Source organism: Macaca nemestrina, chromosome 7 (genome assembly GCF_043159975.1).
Source record: "Macaca nemestrina isolate mMacNem1 chromosome 7, mMacNem.hap1, whole genome shotgun sequence".
Lineage (NCBI taxonomy): Eukaryota > Metazoa > Chordata > Mammalia > Primates > Cercopithecidae > Macaca > Macaca nemestrina.
The window spans coordinates 46334521-46356125 of record NC_092131.1 but is presented as its reverse complement, the minus strand read 5'-3'; the positions used below and the strand labels follow the sequence as shown (position 1 = coordinate 46356125).

Sequence of the window (21605 nt, the reverse complement as noted above, 5' to 3'; positions counted from 1 at the left end):
AATGCTTAACATAGTTTCAGATTTTAAGATTTCCCTGCAACTTTATTTCCCTTGAAGTTTACAGCAAGAGGAGTTAATTTTTATTTTTAATTGCATTTATTCAGTAATTAAACTCCGCCACAGAAAAACTTAGTGGACAAGGTGAGTTCCCCTGTGTCCCATGGCAAAGGTGCAGTGGGTGACATTGACCCATGGTTAGGTAACCTGGCAAGGAAAGACCCCGTTGTAACACATCTGAGCAACGAGACCAAAGAAGGGCTTGCAGCCACGAGGCGAAGTCCGCTTTTTTGAACAGAAAGCTCAGCAGAGTTGGGCGGCAGTCACGCTCAGCACTGCGGCCGAGGAGAAAGAGAGCGGCAGCATTACATTGCTGCACGAAGAGTAGGAAAATATGATGCAGGTTTGGGACCAGGCAACCGAAATCCCTTCTCAGCAGCGCCTCCCAAAGCCGGGCACCGCCTTCCTTAGGGGAAGGCGCAGAGTCCCCAAACCCGCGCTGAGCCGCGCCCCCAGCTCCTTTCTCTTTCCTCCGCGGCTAAACACAGACTACCACGTGAGCGCCGCAGCACGTCCCAGCTGTGCCTCAGCTGACCGCCTCCTGATTGGCTGAGAGCGACGTGGGCTGGCCGCCTGCGTGGCTCGCCATTGGCTCTCGAGGAACCCGCCTCCACCTCAGGTGAGGCGGGCCTGCGGGAGCGCGCGCCGGCCTGGGCAGGCGGGCGGGCGCGCTCCCGCCCCCTCCCCTCCCTGCGCGCCCAAGCGCGCCTCCGCCCTTGCCCGCCCCCTGACGCTGCCTCAGCTCCTCAGTGCACAGTGCTACCTCGTCTGAGGGGACAAGAGGATCACCCTCGCCGTCGCTTCGGCCAGTGCGTCGGGCTGGGCCCTGACAAGCCACCTGAGGAGAGGTTCGGAGCCGGGCCCGGACCCCGGCGATTGCCGCCCGCTTCTCCTGCTTCTGGTCTCACGAGGTGTTTCCCGCCTCGCACCCCCACCTCTGGACTTGCCTTGCCTTCTCTCTCCGCGTGTGGAGGGAGCCAGCGCTTAGGCCGGAGCGAGCCTGGGGGCCGCCCGGCGTGAAGGCATCGCGGGGACCGATTCACCATGGAGGGCGCCGGCGGCGCGAACGACAAGAAAAAGTAAGCCCATTCCCTCGGCCGGCCGCCGGCGCCCCCGCCCGCCGTCCCGCCCTGGGCTCCCGGGCCGCCCTCGGCGCTCCTGGGGGTGGGGGGGCAGCCTTTTTGTTTCTGCGGCTTCTCCCCTCCCCTCTCTTTCCCCCAACCTCGCCGGCCGGGCTCCCCCGCTGTCCACGTCGCCATCTTGTCGTGGGGGGTGGGAGACGCCTCGAAAGTGCTTTCAGGGGCCGGGATCTGAGCCCTGCTTGCCCTCCCCGCCGGCCGTGGGGGCCTCGCGCCGCCCACCTACCCGCCTCAGAAACCCGGCCTGCTCTGTGGCCGCATCCGGAGGGGACTTTACCCAGCCCGAAAACCCCGGGAAGAGAAATGAGCTGCAGCTCGGTAGCCGCGGTTTGCACCCGGAGCTTCCGCTCCTTCCCGCCCCCATCCTCTCCGGTTCCATTGAAAACTCGGCCCTGGGGCGGACCCTGCACGCTGGTCCTGGCTTCCTAGTGGGCTTGGGGCCCTGAGTTCCCGACTGAGGGACTCGCGTGGTCGGATGCGATCTTGTCCTGTAGTTGTCCAGCCGTCGCGGGTGTCTTTGCCTTTGTGCATCCTAGGGATTTGCCGCGATGGCCTTAAGATGCGAACTTTTTAGTTTGCACGTGCAGGTTTTGTTTCGTTTTAAGCGCCTTAAAAAACTTGCCTAGACTGAGAGTCAGAGTAATGGGAATTTAGAGAAATAGCAACATTTTAAAGAGAACTTTAGAATTGGATACTTGAGTTCATATCACCTGTCACGAGAACGCAGATATTATAAATGAATACATGCCTCACTCATTCTTCAAATAATGAAAATGTAGGGGCTGGTTAAATGTAGGCAGACAGTTTTAATGATACTGAAAAAATTATATGATGAGTGAACGAAATGCGGCACTAACATGTTGCAAAAATTTTCGAACTCTTTCATTTTCCTGAAACTGAAGTATATTAAAGGAAAACCTTCAACATATATCCAAAGTAAGTTAATCACTCGGTTAGAACTTAATGCAAGTTTTATAAATCACCTTGAAGTTTGAGCCTAAGGGGTACATTAGAGATTAAGAATTGTGAGTTGAACCACTGGTATTAAGAGCGGACTCCCCCATCCCCCAACGCACACACAATTTTGTCCACTTTGGTATTTTAACTTTTAAGGAAATCATTTAAGGAATTGAAGATTTAGAGTAAGAGTTTTGGTTAGTAGACTGGCTTTGCTCTTAAATCCTTCCACTCTTCTGGCAGAGAGATTAATTTCCCTAATCAGTATCAGCAGAAGATAAACTTGTTTATATTCTTGCTGTTTTGTAGATCCCTTCTCCTGGTCCTTCTTCAATAGAATATTAAATTCTTAGTTTGTGTACACCAGAGAAGGCACTTACAAAATTCAAAAAGTGAGCAAACAGGTTTAAATTCATTCCAAGAGTTACCAGGAATTAATTGCAGTTTATTTTGCGGAGGTGATTACAGTGCTTTTGATGAAATGATAAAGCGGCAGATTACCTCTGTGTAGTGCCAGTTTTCTATCCTTATATATATTGAATCATACTTAATACAATGTATTAAATTATGCACCAATCAATTCCTTTTTATATACAGTATCGAACTCATTTCTTTGCCATTCATCAGTTCAGAATATCAGAAGCAGTTTTGAAATGAATGAATGAATAAATTAGCTGCTGTTCATCAGCCCCAATTCTAAATGAGTTCTTAGATTTTCCTCAGCTCATCTGTTACTTTCAAAATTTTCTCATTTGAAAACTTAGCAACCTTGGGTTGGATGGATTCATTTCTTAATATAGAAGTTCTTGATATAACTGAAAAGTTAAACACTTAATAAGTGGTGGTTACTCAGCATTTTTAGATGCTGTTTATAATAGATGACCTTTTCTAACTAATTTACAGTTTTTTGAAAGATAACTGAGAGTTTGAGGGATGGGGATTTTCTTCATGCAACTTTTTTTTTTTTTTCATTTTAAATGAGCTCCCAATGTCAGAGTTTGGGAAACAAATTTGTCTTTTTAAAAGAAGGTCTAGGAAACTCAACCTGAAGAATTGGAAGAAATCAGAATAGAAAATGGGTATAGCTATGATATTTTAGATTTAAGATAGGACATTTCATGTTGCCTCCTAGTTATAGGGACTGAACTTACTTAATAGCACATGTGTTTTGATTTTTAGATTTTTAAGGGAATGTCAAGAGAGTAATGATTCTGTTTCAGGCTTCAGGCCAGACTCCTTCAAAGTTTTCCAAAACAAATAATTACTGAATCATTAAAGTAAAATTTCTGAGAATAGATATTCCTTAATTTCCTTTCATTAACTTTGGCCATTAAAAGTCAAGAAGCTCTCTCTCATTTATTAGCAAACTTTTCTCGTTATATTTCTATTTTGATTGTCCTTTTGTTTGAGGAAGCAGTATATAGTGGTTAAGAGCATAGGATGTGGAGGCAGATACCTCTGAGTTAAGGGTCCCAGCCCTTCACTTGTGAGCTTGAGCAAGTTACTGAATGCCTCTGAGCCTCTTTCCTCCTTTTGAAGTGATGATAAGAATAGCAGCCATCTGAGCAGTTATTGTAAAGGTTAAATGAGATAATGCTTGTGAAGCACTTAGCCCATTGCAGGAGTCTTGGTGACACTGTGTACTTGAAAATAGATGTTACCTGTTAAAATTCTTGTTTGAACTTCCACAACTCTTAAAATTCTTTTTTGCTAGTCCTTCCAGCTATTTCCTTTAGTTTCTTTTCTGTGTCTTCATGCATCTTTTCTATCTCCTGAAAGTGAAAAGACTAACATTGGATCCAGAGCTTGAAAAGGGCTTTTTTTCCTGTTAAAATGGGCAAAAGAGTACATCCTTGGGTTATATTGGCACCTAGTATCAGTTATTTTTCTTGAGCATCTGATCTACTCTCTACTCCAGGCCTCGTCCTTCACAATTCCTCACCCCTGTGTTTTCTCCCCAAATAGGAAACTTTGAGTTTACTCTGGACTTACATACTGTGTATGTAGAGTCAAACATACACAGCATTCTAGTCTTACTGTTGATTTAAGCAAGATATGTGCAAGACACTGCAGTCTTAGTACTGGCAGTAACTTAAAACATTTTTTGTCTTGATGCCAAAGTTTAGACAATTTTGTAAAAATTAACCTTTGTGAAAGATAATGAGTTGATAAAATATTCTCAGTAAAGCAGCTACATGATAGAAAAACTGTCCTTTGCTTATGAATTTCTCCAGAGTTAAGACCATTGAGTTCCATCTGAAGGCAAGACTTAAAGCTTGCCTTACTGGTCTGTTTTGTGGCTCAATTTGTATGAAGTCTATATTAGTGCACTCTTCCACACGTGCGTATTTACTGAACTATCAAGTTATTTTAGAGCATCTTGTGCAGTTTGGAGAATGTCAGCTTTTCTACCTGTTAACTTCCATTGTCTTTCCTTTTAATGCCATTGTCTATGGCTCTAATGGTGTCTGGGCTCAGGGTTTAGATTTTGTGGTTACATTCTATTCTTGTATGTCAAGAGTGGTGTATAGAAAGCTGAGGGGGATTAATTAGTCTCTTGACTGATTTTTTTTTTTTCTGGAAGAACTCAAAATAGTTTATTATGTTTGGTGGTGAAATTAAAAATTGATGTGCATGGATGTTAAAGATTTGGGTTAAATCGTGTGTTCATAGATGCCTTCTCTTAATATATCATTTTTTAAACTTAGATACTTGAAATACCGTATCCCTTTATCTAAGATTAACACAAGTCTGTTTCTTAACCAGGAGAAAATAATCTAAATTTAAATGTGGTGTTGGATGAGTTTCCGATCAAGAAATTGATTTTTTAAACTTTGTGACTAGTTATCCAGTGGGTGGATTTTACCCAGTGTGTGTATGTGTTCTCTGCTTAACTCTGGAAGGTTAGAAAGATAATTTGAAACTAAGACAAGCCAAACTTCTTGTTGCTCAGTATTTTTGGTAAAAATATGGTGAGAATGTTTAAATTAACGATAGGCTTTGGAATTTTAAAAATAATTATATCTCTTGGTCTCTTGACACATCAAGAATTAACTGTTTTGTATATGCATTGAGTATTAATGTTCATGTTTTCTGCAGTAGAAATTTATAAACCCTTATCTATTTGCCAGACATCCCTTTAGAGAAATCTAATATCTAAAACCTGAATTTCTAAAACAAAATTAAAAATGTTTGTTTTGTAAAAACAAAAATTGTGATTACCTCATGGCTTTTTTCTTATAGCTTTTGATTGTTTTTTAAAATTGTAGTTTAAAAATATTAACATAAAATTTACCATCTTAACCTTTTCTAAGTGTACTGTTCAGTAGTGTTAGATACATTCACATTGTGCAACTAACTTCCAGAACTTTTTCATCTTGCAAAGCTGAAATCATACCCATTAAACAACTCCCAGTTTCCCCTTCTCCTCAGCCTCTGGCAACCACCATTTTACTTTCTGTTTCTGCAAATTTTAACTACTCTAGATGCCTCATATAAATAGAATCATAGGGTTTTAATATTTTTGTGATGGGCTTATTTCACTTAGTGTAATGTCCTCAAGGTTCATCCATATTGTAGCATGTGTCAGAATTTTCTTCCTTTTTGAGTCTGAGCAATATTCCATTATATGTACCATATTTTGTTTCTCCATTCCTCTAGCAATGGACACTTGGGTTGCTTCCACATCTTGGTTATTGTGCTGCTATGAACATGAGTCTGAGTCTGCAAATCTCTCTTAAGCTTTCACTTTTTTGGGATATATATCCAGAAGAGGGATGCTGGATCATATGGTAACCCTTTTTAATTTTCAAGGAACCACCATATTGTTTTCTATAGCAGTTGCACCAGTTTACATTCCCACCAACAGTGCACAAGGGTTCCTATTTCTCCACATCCTTCTAAACACTTGTTTTCTTTCTTTCCTTCGTTCTCTTTCTCTTTCTCTCTCTCTCTCAGCCATCTAATATGTTGAAGTGATCGTTTTTAAGGGCTTGTTTGTGGATAACCAGCTGAAAGCTAACTACAGTTTGCCAGTGGAAGCTTTAGCAGAAAGAAGATTAAGTACCTCTAAAATGAGAATTCAATTTTTCTAGTGACTTAGATTTGCTCTGCCAGTACTTTTTCACAGAAACACTTTTTGGGTGAAATAGTGTACACCTGTTCTATTGTTGATAAAGCCCAATTTAATTAGGAAATTTGTTCTCTAAGATTTATTTGTTTGTTTATTTATTTATTTATTTATTTATTTTATTTTTTATTTTTTATTTTTTTTTGAGACGGAGTCTCGCTCTGTCACCCAGGCTGGAGTGCAGTGGCCGGATCTCAGCTCACTGCAAGCTCCGCCTCCCGGGTTCACGCCATTCTCCTGCCTCAGCCTCCCGAGTAGCTGGGACTACAGGCGCCTGCCACCTCGCCCGGCTAAGTTTTTGTACTTTTAGTAGAGACGGGGTTTCACTGTGTTACCCAGGATGGTCTCGATCTCCTGACCTCGTGATCCGCCCGTCTCGGCCTCCCAAAGTGCTGGGATTACAGGCTTGAGCCACCGCGCCCGGCCAGTGTTCTCTAAGATTTAAAACAATAATTGAAATAATGTATTTTTATTAAAACTATTCCCAAGATGTTAGCTTTTAGCTGTTCTGGTGATCTCAACTGTTATTTATGAGTGTTTATTTTAAAATTTCACCTTAACCGGTTACAGTTTTAACCATAAGGATTATTTCAACATATGATTTTGAGAGTTTATTGTCTTATAAATGCGAAAATGTAGTGATGGAACATAGCTTACTGTATGTAGTTCTTCACTTGTTTGAAAAGTCACAATATATTTAGGCAAATTAATTTAAAAGTGTCTAGTATTTAATATTGCAGTTTTCACTCATTAAGGACAGGTCCCCTGTGTTCCCCCCCGCCCTTTTTTTTTCCAAGTAGTCTGGAAGGGTTTGTTTTTCCAGCTGAAAAATACTATGGTTAAAAAGAAGCATAAGGTTTAAAGGTGAAAGTTGAAGTCTTTGAGGGTTGGGATATGTTTCTGTTCTTAAGAGTCTTGTAAATTCAGATGCTAAGCAAATTTCTTTAAAATGATTTCTACCCTCCCCGTTTCCATTATAAAACTGGGTAAGTTTCAATGGACAAAATCCCAAGTAGACTGAATTTGAAATTTGTGGGCTGGGCACGGTGGCTCACGCTTGCAATCCCAGTACTTGGGGATGCCTAGGCGGATGGATCACCTGAGGTCAGGAGTTCGAGACCAGCCTGGCCAACATGGGGAAACCCCATCTCTACTAAAAATTACCAAAAATTAGCCAGGCATGGTGGTGGGCACCTGTAATCCCAGCTACTTAGGAGGCTGAGGCAGGAGAATTGCTTGAACACGGGAGGCAGAGGTTGCAGTGAGCCAAGATCGCCCCATTGCACTCCAGCCTGGGTGACACAAGACTCTGTTTCAAACAAATAAAAAAAGAAATCTGTGGTGTGAATACTGGTACCTGGTGTACACAGTGAGCTCTTAATAAGTATTTGAATTAACAAATGAGACAAATGATTGAATAATTGGATGAACAAAGAGAATGCAGGTTTTTAAAAGGTTTCTTTAGAAATATTGTCGGCCCGGCACGGTGGCTCCTGCCTGTAATCCCAGCACTTTGGGAGGCCGGGGCAGGTGAATCACTTGAGGTTGGGAGTTCAAGACAATCCCAACCAACGCAGAGAAACTCCGTCTCTACTAAAAATAAAAAAAAGAAAAAGAAAAAGCCAGGTGTGGTGGTACATGCCTGTAATCCCAGCTACTCAGGAGGCTGAGGCAGGAAAATCGCTTGAACCTGGGAGGCAGAGGTTGCAGTGAGCCAAGATCATGCCACTGCACTCCAGCCTGACGACAGTGAGATGCTGTCTCAAAAAAAAAAAAATTAAAAAGAATGTTTTAATTCTTTAGTTCCTTGTCTCTCTGAGATTCATTGATTGGTAAGAAGAAAGTTATAGAATCTCCTTTGACTTTTCTTGATATAGATATTTAAATTCTATTACTTTATAGCAAGGTTGGGGCTTGATTATTTTCTTTGCTTTATAATAGAAGAGCATTATTTTCTTTGCTTTATAATAGAAGAGCATATAATAGAAGAGCATTGATTATTCTCTTTGCTTTATAATAGAATACCATTTAAATAGGAGTTCCTTGAGTGTGTTTACAATCATTTGATTTGGCTAAACTATTTTAATGTTTAATGAAATTTAAAAATTTAAAAATTTTGGAGGAAGAAACTTAAAAACTACACAGGTGCACAAAGAAATAAAAATCACCTGCTATTTCACTGTGTAGAGACCATTGTCTACTGTTTCTCAATTCTGTGTTACATATGTATGTTAATAACTGTAGGATTAGGGAATGAGTACTGTTTTTAACCTGCTTTTTAAACATTTACATCTACATTTTTTTCTGTCTAAATAGTGAGGGTCTCAGAATTTTGTAGGATTGTGGTGATGGTTAAATTAGAGAATATTAATGTTGGGTACTTAACATAGTATATGGCTGTTAATACTCTCTAGATTTCGGATATAGTATATTTTACCATTATTGCCTTTTTATCAAACCTATTCTCAAAAAAGTGAGAAAAGTGCTGGGATAATACAGGCGTGAGCCACCATGCCCGGCCCCATGGTTCTTTCTTAATAATAAATTCGAAGAGGGGGCCGGGCGCAGTGGCTCAAGCCTGTAATCCCAGCACTTTGGGAGGCCGAGACGGGCGGATCACGAGGTCAGGAGATCGAGACCATCCTGGCTAACACGGTGAAACCCCGTCTCTACTAAAAAATACAAAAAACTAGCCGGGCGCGGTGGCGGGCGCCTGTAGTCCCAACTACTTGGGAGGCTGAGGCAGGAGAATGGCGTGAACCCGGGAGGCGGAGCTTGCAGTGAGCTGAGATCCGGCCACTGCACTCCAGCCTGGGCGGCAGAGCGAGACTCCGTCTCAAAAAAAAATAAAAATAAATAAATAAATAAATTCGAAGAGGTAGAATTGCAGGGTCAGAAAGTATCCATTTTAAAGCTTTCAATATAATTGCCTGTTTATCTTCTAGAAAGTTTGACTAGTTGTATTTTAGAGTGTCATTTTCTTGAACTTTATCATCATTAAAGTTTTAAATTTGAAACACTGGCAGTTTGATAAGTATATTAGGATTCTTTTTTATTGCAAGTAACAAAATACAACTCAATCTAGTTTAAGAGGGGAAAATGTAGTCATTGGCTAACACAATCTAGTTTTGGTTTAAGAGACAAATCTAGAGTCTTAAATGATCTCAGAGTGTAATAATCCTTGACTTTTGTCTTGATATTACTTGGCTTGTATACCTTTGCTGTATTTGCATGCTGGCCTTATTCTGCCACTGACAGGCTGTCTGTATGGTGTGGAAGAGGACGGCTAGCATCCCCATACCTGCAGCCTTACAGTTTGTAATGAAAAAAAAAAACAATGTAAAAAAACCCTTCTCTCTTCTAGTGTCTGTGTATCAAGTTTCCTGGAAGAATACCTGTTTGCCCTACTTGGCCATGTGAAAGGAGTTCCCTGATTACATGAGTCAAATATGTCTTATTGTAGCATATTTGATTGTCTTGTAGAATATTATCTTATTATACACAGAACTCTTGATCAGTGCTACCATTGTAATTAATGGGGAATGAGTTTTTGTTGCAAGTCATTTGAATTCATATTCTATAGTTTTCTACCAAGTGTAGTCATTCTGCAACTATTCTTGTCATGACTTTTGGGAAGTTGAGTATTTCTTCTATGGGTTAGGGTTTTCATCTCAAGAAAAAGATGATCCTTTACTAAATAAGTGTTAAGATCGCACATTTTTCTAGAACTTTTAGCTCTACTGTGTGATCTTACACAAGTTGCTTTATTGGGATGATAAGAATGATTGCCTTATAGGATTGTTAAGAGAATGAAATGATATATCAACTCATATGAAACACTCAGAACAGCTCTTGGCACAAAGTAAGGGCTTAATTAGGTAGAAACTAACCCTATATTCATAATATTATAATATTTGTTGTTTTCAGCATGGTTTAGAATCGCTCAGGCCTTCTTTGGGATAATCTGATGAAGGCTATTCACCACCAGTGGGTAAATAATAGTGGCAAAATAGTTACTGATGCTTTTCCTTTGTTTTTTTTTTTTCCATGAAAATCTGGCCTTTGCAGACTAAATACTGGTTTAGGTATAGACATGTTATTCTAAAATAATTTTCCATAGTGGTAATACTAAAGGAAGAAACATGTTCTCAAAGCTATTTATTTGGGATGTTAAAGGAGGGGAAATTAAGAAAGCTTACATTTCCATGTTCTTTGTGTCCAGAATCTCATTAAATGTCTTTTAACTTGTTAGCAGAGGAAAGTTGGATATTGCCTGCCTTTGTAGCTAACATAGTTAAAATATGTAAATGGTTATAGTGTCAAACGAGTAGTCAAAGCCCCAAAGCTGTGAATGGAGGAAGGGATATTTTCTTGAATAATTTAAGTTGACTTATTTCAGTGGTTCAAAAAATTTCTTCAACCCTTAACCACGACTCAGGCACGTAACTATTATACTATGTCCTATAACAGATTATTGTGCATTCATTTATTCAACAGGTATTTGTGCAGCCAGTTTATCGATATAGCATTGAATCGTTGATGGCTTAGGCCACAGTTGAACATTCCATTTTTGATGTTAATTAATTCATTCATAGCATGTTCCATTTTTAAATTTTTAGTTCACTGCACTTTAAAGTTTGAGGTTCTTGCAAAGTACAGACTTTTGGGTTTGAGTTTTGTTATTTAATGTCAACCACCACAGGAGCATTGGCCAGTCTGCTTTTAGAATTTTCGTAGACATACACACACACGACATTCTCACAAGACAGTCTACTCATTTTCTTTTTTATTCCTGTGTTTCTTAACACAGGGTTAATGTTCAGATCTCTTTTGGAGCAAAATAATCCTCTGAATTTTTGAGATGTACCCAGTGACCTCAGTCTCAGTATATATACTGCATTAAAAAATGTAACCTTGTTCCTTTTAGTGGTCATTTGGTAAGTTTGATCATAAACAAATGCAGCCTCAAACACAGAAGGCTTGAAGCAAGTATACAGAACTATGGAGAGATCATTTAGATGATCTAGAATATGCCTTTTTTTACGATGCCATCAAAATGAAAACAGTTTTAAAAATTCTCATAGAATGTAACTTTGACACTGCTTTAACTCTATTAAACAAAGCACTGCCATGTTGTAATTCCTATTTATTACTCTCTGGAGTTGCATAAGTTACCAGATCTGCCTTTTGTGTGATATCCTTTTCAAATATCTGAGGGTAGATACCATGTTTCTCCTTCTATTCTTAAAAAGTCCCAAATTTCTTGAATCTTTTAATTCAAAAATTATATATTGAACATCTGATTTGTGGAAAGGCATGGGCCATATTAAAAATGGGGCTTCATATTAAAATGGGGAAAGGGTGGAGATTCTCAGGTGGAATCTGAGATCTGCCACATACTAATAGTGTTACCTAACCCTTTTTAAAGACAAAGAAACAGGATCAGAAGGTCACTTGGGAAAATTTATTTGGTAATATTGGGTAGCTGGATTAGTATAGTTGGAAAACAGAGACTCTTGCTTTAGGAGAGCTGCTCTTTTGTTATTTCCAGAATCTTCATCATGGTCAAGGTTTAGAGCTGAATATTTAATAGAAGAAGTCTTTAGGGTATGCTTTCTATTACATACCCTTATTTCGACATGTGTGTTTTTTCCTGTTATGTAAATGCTTTTTTATTACTTATGCATCTTCTATTATATTTAAGCAAATAATTATTTCAAGGACACATTCTTCTACATACACACAAAGTTTAGGGTCACCGACCTTCTTAGGTTCTAGTCTTAGATCTGTTACCATCTAAGAGCATATAAATAAGGGAAACAGAAAGAAAAGGATTTACAAGCTGAGAAGGAAGCAATGCAAAGATAGAAGAGTGATAGAGTAGGTAATTTGGGAAAAGTCAGTGATACACAGCTCTTAACCATGAACAGTGATTTTTAACTCTTGAATGTTTGTGGCATTCATGAAGGTATTAAAAGGTGACTTTTAGGCCGGGCGCGGTGGCTCAAGCCTGTAATCCCAGCACTTTGGGAGGCCGAGACGGGCGGATCACGAGGTCAGGAGATCGAGACCATCCTGGCTAACACAATGAAACCCCGTCTCCACTAAAAATACAAAAAAATTAGCCGGGCGTGGTGGCGGCGCCTGTAGTCCCAGCTACTCGGGAGGCTGAGGCAGGAGAATGGCGGGAACCCGGGAGGCGGAGCTTGCAGTGAGCCGAGATCGCGCCACTGCACTCCAGCCTGGGCGACAGAGCGAGACTCCGTCTCAAAAAAAAAAAAAAAAAAAAAAGTGACTTTTAAAAAATTGTTTCAGATAACTGAAAAAAATTGAGTTGCCACATTCTTCATTAGGTCATCTTTGAACTCTACTCATGCACTTACATGTTTAAGGCAAAGTTTTACTAAACACACACTTGTTCTTGCTAGCTTATTGAGTTTTACTGCTAGCTTCTTACTCTTAGCAATTGTACCTCACATTACATAGTATTGTCAAACCCACTATATTCAGTGTTTCGCCTGACAAACATGGTGTATTATAGGATGTGTATTCAGTTATAGATAAAAATAAATTATTCTCGTTTTTCAAAATTTGCTGGCCTACCTGTTAAGCTTTTGCTTTAAGACGTGCTAATGTTTCTCAAACTTCTGTGGTTTAATCACCTGAGTGTTTAGTTGCTCTATGGATTCCCAGGGACCCATTCCTCAGAGATTCTGATTTGGTAATTTTGGGGTGGAACTCAGGGATCTGTAAATTTCACAAGCACTCACAGATGAAACATAGACTTTAAACAGCTAAGAGTGCTCATCAGGATTATGTTGATATTATTTTTTAAACAGATGTGCCAAGCCTATAATTTGAATTTCCAGGGTTGGGATTTGGCCTTCTATATTTGGGGGAAGAAGTTCTATTGATGATTATGGATATATGCCACAGGTCAACCATTCAATAGTCTAGTCAGTGTAGTTAATGTATTTTATAATTACTAAGTTCTAAGTATGTGGTAGTATTACTGTTTTAGGAGGAGGATATATTTCCTGTATTTGTAAAGCATTTGGGTAGGTTTTTTAAAGAGGAAAGTATATAACAAACTAGTTTTGAGTGTTGCTCTTTTACTTCTTCGGGCATTTTTGAAGAACACGTAAGTATTTTATTAGAGCAGAGGGCTCAGAGTGGCCCCCAGATCATCATCATTGGTAACACCTACTAACTCGTTAGAAATGCACATTCTCAGGCTCCATTCAGACTTTGTAAATCAGAAACTCTGGAAGTAAGGCTTAGCATTCTGTGTTTTGAGAATTCCTCTAGGGAACTGTGATGCAAACTGACGTTTGAGAACCTTCATCTTAGAGTAAAAGCTTTACATACACATTTTCGTTGTTTTATTTATCTAGCACAATACTTTTTTTTTTTTTTTTTTTGAGACGGAGTTTCGCTCTTATTGCCCAGACTGGTGTGCAATGGTGCAATCTCAGCTCACCACAACCTTCATCTCCTGGGTTCAATTGATTCTCCTGCCTCAGTCTCCCGAGTAGCTGGGGTTACAGGCATGTGGCACCATGCAAGGCTAATTTTGTATTTTTAGAAGAGATGGGGTTTCTCCATGTTGGTCAGGCTGGTCTCGAACTCCTGACCTCAAGTGATCTGGCCGCTTCAGCCTCCCAAAGTGCTGGGATTACAGGCATGAGCCACTGCACCCGGCATAATATAATATATATAATCAGGGCTCAAAGATTTGTTGAGAGGCTCAACACCAATTCTGGACCAGGAAAGATTTTATTTATGTCACCAGTCAGGAATAATCCAAAAACAAAAAGCACATTCTTCTTACAAATAACATTTCAATACACGTTAATGTAAACACATGGAAAAGTATTAGCTACTTAATAAATGTAATTAACATGTAAATGAAAAATTTACACATTATGGCTATTTCAGATGTGATATAGTTTTCATTTTCAGAATGAGCCTTCCAATTTAAAACAGTGATTCTTTTCCCCCTGTTTATTTTACTGCATTAGAAAATCACATTTAAAATAAGCATTTTGGTGAGGTTATTGGAAGGTGAATAAATCCATCTTTTCTTTAATTATAGATATTTAAGAGAGATGTTGCCGTGCCATTCAGATAATGATGATCTAAGGCAAGAAATTTAGTTGCTTTCAAAAATAAGTATATACATTCTGAACATTTTTCTTTATAAACAAACCATTTCATCTGTTTTTTTGAATTTCAAATTATACAGAATTTTCAAAATTTGAAAATTAGGTTAACATGAGAAGCTGAAGATACTGAATTATATTATCTGTTCAGTCTATACTTTTCTTTAGGATATACAGTAGGAAAGAAATATGATAGTTCAAGTTAGATTACTACTTCTTTCAGAGTTTTTTGACAAATGTAGGTACAGTGATAGTGTCAGTTCATGGTGAATTTTTGTTAAAATAAATTACAAAAAATTTGTGATCCTGATTTCTTGAAACTAGTATTGTTAATATTTGTAAACTTTACTAACATTGTATATCACTGTATTCTGGTTTTATCTGTGCATCTATGAGTTAAATATATGTGTGTATAGCTACATATGGTTATATTTATACACATACATTACACATAGGAGTGGAATCATACTCAATTTTATTTTGTATTTTTCATTTACATGTTAATTACATTTATTAAGTAGCTAATACTTTTCCATGTGTTTACATTAACGTGTATTGAAATGTTATTTGTAAGAAGAATGTGCTTTTTGTTTTTGGATTATTCCTGACTGGTGATATAAATAAAATCTTTCCTGGTCCAGAATTGGTGTTTTGTATTGTAGCATCTAGTATAAGCAAAGATTAATTTTTATAGACTTTGCTTTTATCCTGAAATTTTATGGTAACTGGTTTAATGGAAAGACAATTTCTGTGACGTGTTTTGTCAGTTAGGGATTGACCCTGGTAAAATATTGCTGGATAACAACAAGCAATGTAAAAATACATTTGTTCCATAAGATAACCTCCGTGAAGGTAGGGGCTTGGTCTCTTTTGTTTATTGCACCATGTCCTGTTCTAGGAACAGTGTTAGACTCATAGAAGGTGATCAAGAAATATTTCTTGAATACATCAGTAACATTCTCTAACATGTGGGTATCCTAAAGGTTTATTTTTAAAGTTTATTGATTAGAATTCAGAAGATATTTTCCCAGACAAAATAATAATAGATTGCTAGCTGTCTTGAAAATGTAATTTGTATTTAATTTGAAATGTCAAGTTTTTACTATTTTTTCCATTAAGTAGAGATAGGGTTTTAAAAAAATTACATGTGATGTTTTAAGTATTCTGGTTTTGCAACAATTACTAGGTAGAAAATGTAACAACAGATCCTACTAATATTACTTCCAATAATACATATAAAATACTTGTCTAAAAGTAACCCTCCTTAAAAAAACAAAGCTGGCCGGGCATGGTGGCTCACGCCTGTAATCCCAGCACTTTGGGATGCCGAGGCAGGCGGATCACGAAGTCAGGAGTTGGAGACCAGCCTGGCCAACATAGTGAAACCCCGTCTCTACTAAAAATACAAAAAATTATCTGGGTGTAGTGGCAGGCACCTGTAATCCCAGCTACTCAGGAGGCTGAGGCCGGAGAATCGCTTGAACCCGGGAGGCGGAGGTTGCAGTGAGCGGAGATCACGGATCGCTCCACTGCACTTCAGCTTTGGGTGACAGTGCAAGACTCTGTCTCAAAAAAAAAGGCAATAGGATTAGGTATCAACTTAATGAAAACTTCATGACAGCACTTTCTTGAAAAAGACTGTGGAAACCAAAGTTAGTAAACTCCTATTTCTGCCTGGGTTTGGAAGACGTAAAGATGATAAAGATGTTTAAGTGTTCCTTTCTTTTTTTTTGAGACAGTGTCTTGCTCTGTCTGGAGTGCAGTGGCACAATCACAGCTCACTGCAGCGTTGAACTCCTGGGCACAAATAATCCTCCTGCCTCAGCCTCCTGAGTAGCTGGGACTACAGGAGTGCACCCTTACACCCGACTAATAATTTAATGGTTAAGAACATTAACTATAACTCATACATTTTCCTGACCACATTAGCTTAGGACAAAACAGTAAAAGACATGAGTGTAGATGAAAGCGATAAGGGAACTAATCTTAAACACTGAACCTCTTTTCAGCAAATTGGCATTCTAGTTTCTCAGCTCTCTCTTTACACCTCTAAATCTGTTTCCTAGCAAGATCACTTACTTGCCTTGGTTTATGGTGATACTTTTCATTGTTATACTGCTGGGTGATTGTTTTAATTAGTAGCTGTTTTTTTCTACTTCAGGAAGATGGCACTGCTGGCTGTGATGTTTACCTTGTGGCTAATGCCTGTGTTTCCCTATGTTCACATTTATTCCACGATTCATTTGTTAACATTTACTAAGCTGCTTTTCTGTGCCAGGAACTTGGCTAGATGAATAAATGGTTGTTTTTGTACACAAAATTAGCTGTCATAATCAGTTATTGTAGCATTTATTCTTGCAAAAATATATATTTGTATTTCAACTAGTGATCGAATCTCAACTTATTAATTCATACATTCAGCCAGCACATAATTGAATACTTCTTATGTGTCAGAAACTGTTCTAGGTGCTTGGGATGTTCATTGAACAAAATAGACAAAAGTTTCTGCCTTTGTGGAACTTACTTTCCAGTGTAGGTGTGGATTGGTGGGGTAGAAAATAAGTAAACAAAGTAAGATACGTACTTAGGCTTTCATAAAAATAGAGCAGGGCAAGAGGACCAAGATGGAGGCAGTGATCAGGGAATCTCAATAATGGTGAGACTGGGACAAAGACTTGAAAAAGGTGGAAAAGCAAGCCTCTTAGGTATTTAGGGTAGCAAGGGGAACAACTAGTGCAAAGGCCCTAGGAGACAGTGTGTTTGAAGTGTTGTAAGGAACAGTAAGGAGGCTAGTTTGGTTAGAATAGAATGAGCAAAGGGGGCAAAGTGGTAGAAGATGAGATCAAAGAGGTAATGACGCCATTGTGGAGGCCCGTATGGACTACTGGAAGGGCTTTGGCTTTTACTCTAAATGAGGCAAAAACCATTTTAAGCAGAGAGGAGTGATATGACTTGATTTCTTGTTAAAAGGATTATTCTAGTTGCTGTTACAGGAAAAGACTACGGCGGTGCAAAGAAACAGGGAGACAAAAGAATGTAAGATTTTCACTGTAACTTATATCTAGTATGCTTGCTTATACTTGAAAATGCATATCCAGATAATTGTAGTAAATTCAAATAGTATGTTTATTTAATAGTACTAACATTGATATGCTGGTTAATTATGATTAGGAGCACTAATAAAGCACAAATCAGAGATTCTCCAAAAAAAATGTTGAAAGGGCAGTCAATTTGTCCTGTGCCAGAAATCAAAGTCATAGCAGATTTGGGCCAAATATGTCAAAGTCAAACTTACGCACATCACTACTGAGAAGACAAAGATGAATGTGTGACAGTGTCCTGCCCCCAAGAACCTTTAAGGGTTGTAAAGGAAGATTAGTATAGCCAAATAACTAGTGATCAGTTCTACCAGAGAGGACCAGTTCTGGAAGACAGGGGAAAAAAAAACCAGAAACAAAATGATGTTTGCATTAAATCTTTAAAAGTTTCTCTCATAAATTTACCAAGCCAGATATTGGGAAGGGTACCCCAAGCAGAAGGAGTAGAGTAAGCAAGCCAGAAAGGAAATACTGGTGCTTTTAAATAACTGCAGTGTGACTGGAGAATGTGGAAAATGATGAGGATAAAGAGGTGGACAGGGAACTAGGTAAGGGAGGGCTTTCTTTTAAAATAATTAAACGTTGTCCTGTGTACATTTAATGGGATTTTAATCAGGCCATAATACCAAATTTCTTTACTTTAGAAGGATCTTTATGGTGATGGTTTCAGAAAGAAATTAAAGCAGAGTAATAGTGGTTGGCAATAATGATCAGCTAGTGGTTCCCAAACTTACGTATCATATGCATCTTGGGAGTTTTTAAAAACTCAGATTTTGGGGCCGGGCGCGGTGGCTCAAGCCTGTAATCCCAGCACTTTGGGAGGCCGAGACGGGCGGATCACGAGGTCAGGAGATCTGGCTAACCCGGTGAAACCCCCGTCTCTACTAAAAATACAAAAAACTAGCTGGACGAGGTAGCGGGCGCCCGTAGTCCCAGCTACTCGGGAGGCTGAGGCAGGAGAATGGCGTAAACCTGGGAGGCGGAGCTTGCAGTGAGCTGAGATCCGGCCACTGCACTCCAGCCTGGGCGACAGACCTAGACTCCGTCTCAAAACAAAAAAAAAAACAAAACTCAGATTTTGGGATCCTGACTTAGATCTACTGAATCAGAATTTACAGATTCAAATTCCTAGTGAGGCCTAGGAATTTGAAATGTTGAATGCCCTTCATGATGCAGCTAGACAAGCATTTGGGAATAAAGCATTAGGTGACTATTTCAGTAGACTAAGGAGTGGGAGGCCATTTAAGCTCAAAGACTGTTCTACTTCTCACTATATTTCTAGTACCTAGCATAGTGCATGGTACTTGATAGATGCATCCTTTCTCCCATACCTCGCACCACACATCTCTTCATCTGTATCCTTAGTAATATCCTCTATAATAAACTGGTGAACATGTTTTCCCTGAGTTCTGTGAGCTGCTCCAGCAAAGACGGGTTTGTGAGAATCCCAACTTTTCAAGTCTGTTGGTCAGAAGTTCCTGAGGCCCAGACTTGCAACTGGTGTTGAGGGGGCAGTCTTGAGGCCTGAGCCCTCAACCTGACATTATCTCCAGGTAGCAGAACTGATTGCTCACCTAGTGGTGGAGAGAACCCCTCCCCTCCCGATTTGGTTACAGAAGTTGTCTTCTGTTTTGTTGATTGCTGTGGTGTGGGAGCAGACGGGGGGAAAAAGCTGTTGGAGAGTTTTTTCTAAAACAGTAGGGAGATATTTAGATTTATAAAAATAGAATCAAAGTAGATTAACTGAGCACACTGTGAAATATAGAGTAGAGCTGTGTAAGGAGTATATCTTAATGTCACACTGACACCAAATTGAATGTTTGCTGGAACATTCAAAGATCTAAATGTCCCAAGTCTGTGAAAACAATCAGGTTAGTAAACAGTCTTATGCAAACAGCAACACAATGCTCAAAGCCATTTAAGGAAAAAGAACAGTAACTGAATTCTCTTATGGAAATGTGAGATGTTGTTTTACTAAGTACTGATTGTGTTATACTTTTTGTTTATTTGTTTGGTGGTATTTCAGTTCTTAAAATTCCTTCAAATGTGCTGCAAAATACAAACCAAGAACTTGGTCGATTTTCTTTTTGTTTTCCTGTGGAAAATGATGGAATTCAAAACCTTGAGGATTAGACCTTGAGAGTTAACCTTCCAGTGATTATGCCACCATTATACAAAATTCTGGAGGACAAAACCCTTCCCACTTAAAAACCAGTTAGTCTCAGAAAATCACCTCATGTGAGGAGACTGCATCATTATAGTATGTGTATTAGCTTTAGGTAGAGATCTAAAATGTTTTTAATATTTAAAAAACTTCAGCCTTTCTTCATTAATTTGGCCTAATACAAGTTAGAAGAACTTTAAAAATGAGTACAAACAACAAGGAAGGGCCGGGCACAGTGGCTCACGCCTGTAATCCAAACACTTTGGGAGGCCGAGGCGGGCAGATCACCTGAGGTCAGGAGTTCCAGACCAGCCTGGCCAACACAGAGAAACTACATCTCTACTAAAAATACAAAAATTAGCTGGGCGTGGTGGCACGTGCCTGTAATCCCAGCTACTCGGGAGGCTAAGGCAGGAGAATTGCTTGAACCCAGGAGGCAGAGGTTGCAGTGAGCTGAGATCATACCATTGCACTCCAGTCTGGGCAACAAGGGTGAAATGCCATCTCAGGGGAAAAAAAAACAACAACAAACAAACAAAAAAGAAAGTTTCTGTGACTGCCAGACAAATGTTGAGCAAGTAAAACACCAACAATGTTGAACTTAGATATTGTAATAGCTGCTCTGTACAAATAAAGTCTACTGGGAGTATATAGGGTAGACTGAATTACCATCTTTTGATTCTTTCCCCGTAATGATTGGCGTTACCGGAAGGGATTGCCTTGCTTTGAAGAGCTGATGGACAGTAGAGCAGAGAGCATCTATCACCATTGTGGGTGCTTTTCAGTTAGGATTCTGGATTTATAAGCAAACTCCAAGAAAGAGCCTGGTTCTGAATCCCTCTGAATAGCTTCAGTCAAGTCCTAAATTCTGAAGCCAACCTCTATAATTCCTCCTTTATGTCTTTGGTATGTGAAGTAGGCAAATTTCGAACTTCATAATAATAGCCTAGACTTACAAATACTTGCCTTGGTAATTAGGATGAGTTTTTGAGAGACAGCATAGTCTTAATCGCATGGACACCAGACTGCTTGAGTGGAATATAGGTTCTGCCATTTATTAACGGAGTAACGTTGGGTAAGCTATTTAGCCAGGGTCCTTATCTGTAACATGGTGATAATAATAAATGTTAAATAATAGGTGAGAAATGTTTAGAATACCACTGTGTACATAGTAAGCACCATGCATAGGTGTTTAGATTTAAAAATACTGGCAAAGGCAAGGTTGGATGGCTCACACCTATAATCCTAGCACTTTGGGAGCCCAAGGCAGGAGGATCACTTTAGCCCAAGAGTTCAGGACCAATCTAGGCAACATAGATTCCGTCTCTGCAAAAAATTTAACAATTAGTTGGGCATGGTAGTGTGTGCCTGTAGGTATTTGAGAGGCTGAGGTGGAGAGAGGGAGGATCACTTGAGCCCACAATTTCGAGGCTGCAGTGAGCTTATGATCATGCCACTGTACTCCAGCCTGGGTGACAGAGCAAGACTCTGTCTCTAAAATAAAATGAAAATAAAACTGCAGGCAAAAATGCCAACTGAAAGTGAACATGAACTTTTCTTTGTATTTTTCTTGGGCCTGAGACTTTAAAAAGTGCAGGGCAGTTAAAACGATGAGACGTAATTCTCACCTATCAACTCAGCAGAAATTAATAAGATTAAAAAGATGCATAATATATTATATTGCAGAGTCCATGGGGGAATTGATATACATATTCATGAACTGGCAGAGACAAAAATGGGCACGGAACCATTTGGAAAGCTATTATGTACTTTTAAAAATTTCAGTAGCACAATTTTTATATCATGAAATTTCACTTCAGAATGTCAGTCCTGTAGAAATACTGACACAAGTGCAAAAACAGCAAAAACCAACTTGTACGTTCAAGGCCAGAAAGAGTT

At 39.3% G+C, this 21605-nt stretch overlaps 1 protein-coding gene and 1 long non-coding RNA gene across 3 annotated transcripts in view; one reads left to right on the top strand and one right to left on the bottom strand.

Annotated features, from left to right (window-relative positions):
- Positions 1-777: 777 nt before the first annotated feature.
- The window catches only part of LOC105473669 (hypoxia inducible factor 1 subunit alpha), a 54373-nt gene continuing 33545 nt past the window's right edge, over positions 778-21605 (top strand). For both annotated transcript variants that reach the window (XM_011727586.2, XM_011727585.2), the window contains exon 1: positions 778-1136. In XM_011727586.2, coding sequence (XP_011725888.2) covers positions 1102-1136 — 35 coding nt within the window. In that variant the 5' untranslated portion in view covers positions 778-1101. The remainder of the gene's footprint in view (positions 1137-21605) is intronic.
- Positions 16917-21605, bottom strand: part of LOC139364276 (uncharacterized) — a 41117-nt gene continuing 36428 nt past the window's right edge. Inside the window, exon 3 of the long non-coding RNA XR_011625819.1 lies at positions 16917-20807. This is a non-coding gene — a long non-coding RNA (uncharacterized lncRNA). The remainder of the gene's footprint in view (positions 20808-21605) is intronic.